This window comes from Canis lupus, chromosome 9 (genome assembly GCF_003254725.2).
Source record: "Canis lupus dingo isolate Sandy chromosome 9, ASM325472v2, whole genome shotgun sequence".
NCBI lineage: Eukaryota > Metazoa > Chordata > Mammalia > Carnivora > Canidae > Canis > Canis lupus.
Window position 1 is genome coordinate 23,975,316 of NC_064251.1, and position 5,607 is coordinate 23,980,922.

Genomic DNA, 5,607 nt, shown 5'->3' on the forward strand with positions numbered 1-5,607 from the left:
TAGTTTGGGAAACGAGTGGTAAAGAAACCTGCCTTCATGGAAGCTTCTGGGAAAAAAAAAAAAAAAGGCTAGAGTTGGTGGCTTCCACACCCCCACAACCCAAACAGAGCTCTGGGCCCTTGTTTCCCAGGAAAGCCACAGACAAAGCTGACGCCCAGCAAGAGGAACTTATTTATTAGGTGCCACCTCTCATAACAGGGAATCTGTGTGTATGTTAGCTGTCGGCAATGGGTGCCCTGGGCCATCACACCCCCTCCTTCTTCTGGGCCCAGGCGAAGAAGATGCCCTTGACGTCGTCTACACCTGTCTGAAGGCAGGCAGGCATGATGTAAGTGCGCAGGTCCCGCACCTCGTAGCCACTACGAACCAAGGCCTCCATCACCTCCTCCTTACACACGGGTACCACTACCAGCCTGGCCTCCCCAGCCAGGTACCATGACTCCTCCAGGGCCCCGATGAGGAGGAGGTGGCCCCCAGGTCTCAGCAGGGTGGTGATGTGGTCCAGAGCCCTCTGGAAGCTGGGAAGGTCTGGGCTTACAGCCTCCAGGCAGAAGGCAGAGACCAGGGCATCGGCAGGCAGGGGTGCCAGGTTCCCAGCACCCAGGGGCTGGGGCTGGTGCACATCGATGTGCAAGACCCGCTTCACCCTGGCTCGCAGCTGGCGCTCCTTCTCCCGCCAGGACTCACTGTGCAGGGGCAGGACCGGGGCTCAGGGTCACTCCACGCTTAGTTCTCTGTTGCCCGCCCCCCCACCCCCCGCCACTCCATGGGAAGCCCCCTTACCCCTTGCCCTCGATGAGGCAGACGTGCTGGCTGTACATGCTCCAGTCGAAGGCCCCGGGTTCCTCCCGCAGCCAGAGCCCCAGCTCCTGGCGGTTCACCTCCAGAAAATCTGTCATGGTGATGTCCTCAAAGTGAGTGCAGGCGCTGAGCAGCTGGTATATGGTGGGGCCTGAACCAATGTCGATGAGGGTGCGTCCAGACACCTCACCTGGGGGGGCGGGGAGAAGAGGAAGGCCCTGGTGCCAGCCCTGTCCATCACTCCCTCCCTTACCTGCTTCTGGCAGCCTCTCTCCCTTCTTCCTGGGTACGTGTGACTCCACTGGAGAAAGCCTCAGCCAACCTGGGTCAGAGTCCTGGCTCGACCGTGCACTGACGGGCCTTGGGAGAGGGACTTAACCCCTCTGAGATTCACGGGCCACACCTGCGGGGCCATTCCTGCCGGTAGGTGCGGCGTAGGTGGGGCTGCCCGGGTCTCCCTTCACCCGGGTCTCCTTCCCGCACTCCCCACTTCACTTCCCCACGCCCTCCCCGCGGGTGCCTCCCCTCCGCCCTGCACCTAAGGGACAGCGCTTCTCCTCTCCTGTTTTCACCTCCTCGCTACCCCTCTCTGCTGCTCGGTCCCCAGGTCCCCATCGGGGTCTCGCGTGTGCCCGCTTAGCTCCCCGATGGCTTCTCGTCCTCCCGCCCGTTTCCCCGCGCTCACCGGTAGCGAAGGTCTGCGCCAAGCAGCGCAGCTTCCAGGGCCCGACGCCGTCGGGGCTGCTCAGGTCCCCCCGGGGGGGCGCGTAGTTGTTGCGGAGGTAGGCGCGCGGCTCGAAGCGCTGGTAGGCGGAGGCGACAGCCTCCCGGCCCCGGGCCGCGTCGGGGGCCGCGTCGGGGGCCGCGTCGGGGGCCGCGCCCGCAGCGGGACTCGGGGCTGCCGCGCTCATGCCGCCGCCGCCCGCGCTGTCCCCGCGCCTCGCCGCCCCTTTATGTGCCGCGGGTCCCCCGCCCGCCCCTCCGCTGCGGGGGCGGCGGCCGCGCCTGGGGCCGCCCGGGGCTCCGCGCTCTGTGCGCCCCACGCCATCCATCTCCCTTAGTGTCCGAGCGGCAGGCACTCGGGGCGCGTGCGGGCGGCCCGGGCACGCCTGCCACCCTCCCCCCAGCCCTCCGCAGCCCCCCCGCAGCTGCTCCAGCAGCCCTCCATCCTTTGCCTCACCCTGCCTGGTCCAAGCCAGCTTCCTGCCCCCGCGGCCCTCAGATGCTTGCCCCCCAGTCCCCGGCCCTTCCCGTCGCTCTCCTCCAGCCTCCCGGCGCCCCAGCCATCCCTGTTCTCTGGCCAGGGGTCCAGTCAGCGCTCGGCCAGCGCCCCATCCCCGACCCCGGGCCCAGCCCATCCGGCTCTCCTCCTCCCAGACACCCCGTCCAACATCCCCCCTTCCCTTGGTCAGGTCACCCCAGCTGCCCCCCCGCCCCTCCTCCAGCCCTTTTCCGTCCTTTCCTATCAACCCCCGGCCCCCAGCACCCCCCACCCCCACCCCGGAAAGGACAGTCCGTTCCGGCCTCCGCGGCGGTCGCCCGGGGCCCCCGCGGCAGAGCTCGGCCCCGCCCGGCCGATGGCAGCAGCGATAGGGGACGCGAGCGGGGCTAATGCACTTAGCCAGCCCAGCAGCAGGGCCTCCCCGCGGGCCCCGCGGGCTCCGAGAGCCGCCTATCTGGGGGTTCTGAGCAGAAGGCTCCGGACGTTCTGGCCATGGCCGGGTGGGGGCCGCGGGCTGTGGTGAGGGCTGGAGGGCTGAAGCCTTCTCCCGGCTGCCCCGGTCCCCCGAGGCGCGGGCTGGGCCTTCTTCAGCGCCAAGGGAATTGGGGTTTACCAATCTGGGGTTTCTGACCCCTCTCCTCCCCCAGCCCACACTACATTCCCCTCTTGGGTGAGCGTGCCAGGCCCAGCCTGCAGGTCCTGCTTGGCACTCCAGGTCAAGATGCCAGCGTCTCCCCTCCTGTTCCCCTAAATGGGAAGTGGATTCCATGGGCCCATCTCTGGTCTCCCTGGAGTTGGATCCCTCTGGGCCAGTCCCTGTCCCTCAGACCCTGACCAGAGGGGGCCCTAGCCTCCTCTGTGCCCTTCCTGGCTTCCTGGCCCCCACCTTGTCCTAAGGAGAACATGTCTCCTTGTTGGACCAGGCAACCAGGTTGAGACAGGCGTCACAGACAAGCACCTGACCCTCTGCTTCCCACAACCCACCCTGGGCTCCCTGGGTGGTGTGGGTCAAGTGCCTGACTCCAGCCAAGGATTGATTCTGTCTGGATTCAGAACTCAGGTCAGCCTTGGGGCCAGTGACCCCGCTCACACCCTTAGGTACAGCCAAGGACAGTCCTGCTGCCAGCCCCCTCCCAATACTCCATGAGATCATTTAAACAAACCCTGGGTGCCAGCTGGCCCGCCGGGGACTGCCCAGTGCCAGGGCACGGAAAGGGGACTGGAGAGCCAGCCACCCTGTTTACAGCTCCGTCCCTGTCTCCCCTGCCCCCACCACCTAGCATGGAGTGTACCCACCAGCTCTGCCATATTTAGCTCAGATGCAAGGCCTATTCCCAGAAGTGAGCACCGAGGGCCGGACACGGTGGGGTTGGCCCCCATAAGGAAAGAGACAGAAAGTCTGGAACACAATTGAGCGTTTATTGCAGCGCTAACAGAGGATGCTGGGGGCTCCACTCTCCCCTCTGCCCTCTTCACGTCCCCCTCACTCCCGTCTCCTCCAATTCTTCCTAGAGCATTCCAGATCCCCTTACACTCATCCTCATCTTCTCTGAAGCCGGGGCCCGGACCAGGGTCACTCCCCTCAGGGACCACTTGTCCTCCCCGGCATCTTCTGTCCCTTCTCCTAGGGCTGGGGGGCACTTGGCTGTGCTGGTCCCCAGCTCCCTACCCTTCGTGGCCACTGTCTTTGCTCCCCTCCCTTTGGGAACTCAGGGGACCCAGGCATCCTGGCCTCTGGCTCCCTCCTCCCCTAGCCCCCAACTCTGGGCAAACTACAAAGCATCCATGGCCAGCAGCTCCCCTCCATGGTCCTAGCCAGGAAGGGCCCAGCCCGCGGCGGGCGCAGTGGAGCCCAGGTCACCGTCCCTCTCAGCCTCTCTGTGCTTCCTGGGACATGGAGCGGGACAGGGAGCGACGAGGGGCACCGGGCTTGCTGACAGGCACCACAGGGGGCAGCTGCTTGGTGATCTCGGCCACATCCTGGCGCTCCATACACTGGCCACCCAGGGCCGTCTCCAGGGCCAGCAACTCCCGCAGCTGGATGGGGGTGTCCTCGCGCTCCTCCTTGGCGGCTCCCATCTTGGTGGGGGTGAAGATGGGCAGTGGCAGCACCCGCTGGTAGGGCAGCAGGTACTCCTGCAGCCCGCGGCCGAGGATGCCCATACGCATCACCAACCAGGGGGAACGCTGCACCAGCGCCTGGCACTGGCCCTGCCGGTGGTAGGTCTCATGCCGCTGAGAATCCTCCTCGTGCAGAGAGCAACTGGGGAGGAGACGGGAGGGGACACTGAGCTCCTGAAATCTGCTACCCTCTACTAATGAGCTGGGCAGGGGGCTCCCTGGGACTTCCAGGACCTGGGGTACAGAAGGGGTACCCTCTCCTTGTCCCTACCCCCAGAAACTTCTGCAGGGCTTTGTGCTCTGGCCTCCTGAGGCTCAGGAGGGGTGTTCTGGGGGAGAGGGACTCCCAGCCGGCTGGCACTCACCCCTCCTCAGGCCGTGTGGACAGCGTCAGATCCTTCCATTCAGCCCAGAAGGCTTCTCGGCGCTCGCGGTCCTCCTCGGACACCTGGCAGCTCAGCTCTGTAGTGGCCATGATCGGTGCTCACTCCCTCCCGGCTCTGCTCCTCCCAGGCCCTTTAAATAGCCCCCTCCTCCACCTCCTCCAGGGGCTATTTTCAGCCCCTCTGGCGTCAGATGCTATAAGCAGAGCCAAGGCTCACTGATGGGGGACTCTGGGTCCAGGGTGGGGGGTTGGGGTACCTGGACTCCAGCTGCCGCCTGGGGTCAGCGGTCAGCTTCTAAAGAGATCAAGATGCTCCAGTGGGGGCAGAGGTCCTCAGAGTGACACCTCCAGGTGTTTGACACTCCTTAGACACTGTCTGAGGCCAGGCACATGCCCAGCCTCGTGCCACCTTGGCACTAGCTCTCTGCCCCGCCCCTTTCCTCTTGCCCAGGGAGGGCAGGGGCCTGTCTGAAAACAGAGCAGACAGTGGCAGGAATCGAGGCCCACTCTGGGCTCTGTACCAGGCCATCGGGTCCTGCCCCCACTGCTCTCCTCTGCCTGGGAACAAGGGCAGAGCCCCTAGCCATGCCCTGCGACAGGAAGGGACAGTATAACCACTCTCAGGTATCTGCAGCGAGACCTGGTCCTCGACTGCCACCACCACACTGGCATGAAATAATGTGGTTAACTCTGCACCGGGACCCTGCACATGAGCCTTTGTCAGCCTTCCCACGGCCAGTGGTCAGAAAAGTGGCTTCCCAGGTCAGGCCAGTCAGGGTGCAAACAGCAAGTGTGGGAGGAGGCCCCCAGCTCTATCCCCAACTCCACCCCAAGGCAGGTGAGATGGGAATCCAGGGGCTCCAAGAAGTGGCGGGGTCAGATCTGGCTCTCGCCCCAAACCAGCTGTAAATAGTCTGGTGACCAAGAAGCCACCTCTGCCTCTCTCTGGGCCTCATTTTCTGCTCACAACAGCCTGAGCGGCTCCACTGTGCCACCTGGGAGGGGCCTGGCTCTTACTCGGGGGAGCAGGGGAGCTTCTGGGAAAGCCCAGCATTCAAGGGAAGCAGCTCATGGTGCA

The 5,607-nt window shown here is 64.9% G+C and overlaps 2 protein-coding genes across 2 annotated transcripts; both read right to left on the reverse strand.

The window, feature by feature from the left end:
- Positions 1-148: 148 nt before the first annotated feature.
- Positions 149-1,724, reverse strand: PNMT (phenylethanolamine N-methyltransferase). Its single transcript, XM_025440533.3, has 3 exons — positions 1,487-1,724; positions 784-991; positions 149-686 (listed from the first exon to the last, which is right to left on the reverse strand). Exons 1-3 carry the CDS (start codon positions 1,710-1,712, stop codon positions 245-247), a joined length of 876 nt encoding a protein of 291 aa, XP_025296318.1. The 5' UTR covers positions 1,713-1,724; the 3' UTR covers positions 149-244.
- A 1,697-nt stretch (positions 1,725-3,421) lies between these two features.
- Positions 3,422-4,953, reverse strand: LOC112655039 (titin-cap). The gene is made up of 2 exons (XM_025439775.3): positions 4,510-4,953; positions 3,422-4,286 (listed from the first exon to the last, which is right to left on the reverse strand). The coding sequence occupies exons 1-2, from the start codon at positions 4,617-4,619 to the stop codon at positions 3,893-3,895; spliced, it is 504 nt and encodes a 167-aa protein (XP_025295560.1). The 5' UTR covers positions 4,620-4,953; the 3' UTR covers positions 3,422-3,892.
- Between the last annotated feature and the right edge of the window lie 654 nt (positions 4,954-5,607).

What these genes read in the sequence shown, in the direction of transcription:
- PNMT (XM_025440533.3), bottom strand. Translation starts at nt 1,712, where the DNA reads ATGAGCGCGGCAGCCCCGAGTCCCGCTGCGGGCGCGGCCCCCGACGCG. An exon ending in GGCGCAGACCTTCGCTACCG is followed by an intron (nt 992 to 1,486) that starts GTGAGCGCGGGG and finishes CCGCCCCCCCAG; the next exon opens with GTGAGGTGTCTGGACGCACC. An exon ending in TGCCTCATCGAGGGCAAGGG is followed by an intron (nt 687 to 783) that starts GTAAGGGGGCTT and finishes GCCCCTGCACAG; the next exon opens with TGAGTCCTGGCGGGAGAAGG.
- LOC112655039 (XM_025439775.3), bottom strand. Translation starts at nt 4,619, where the DNA reads ATGGCCACTACAGAGCTGAGCTGCCAGGTGTCCGAGGAGGACCGCGAG. An exon ending in TCCACACGGCCTGAGGAGGG is followed by an intron (nt 4,287 to 4,509) that starts GTGAGTGCCAGC and finishes TCTCCTCCCCAG; the next exon opens with TTGCTCTCTGCACGAGGAGG.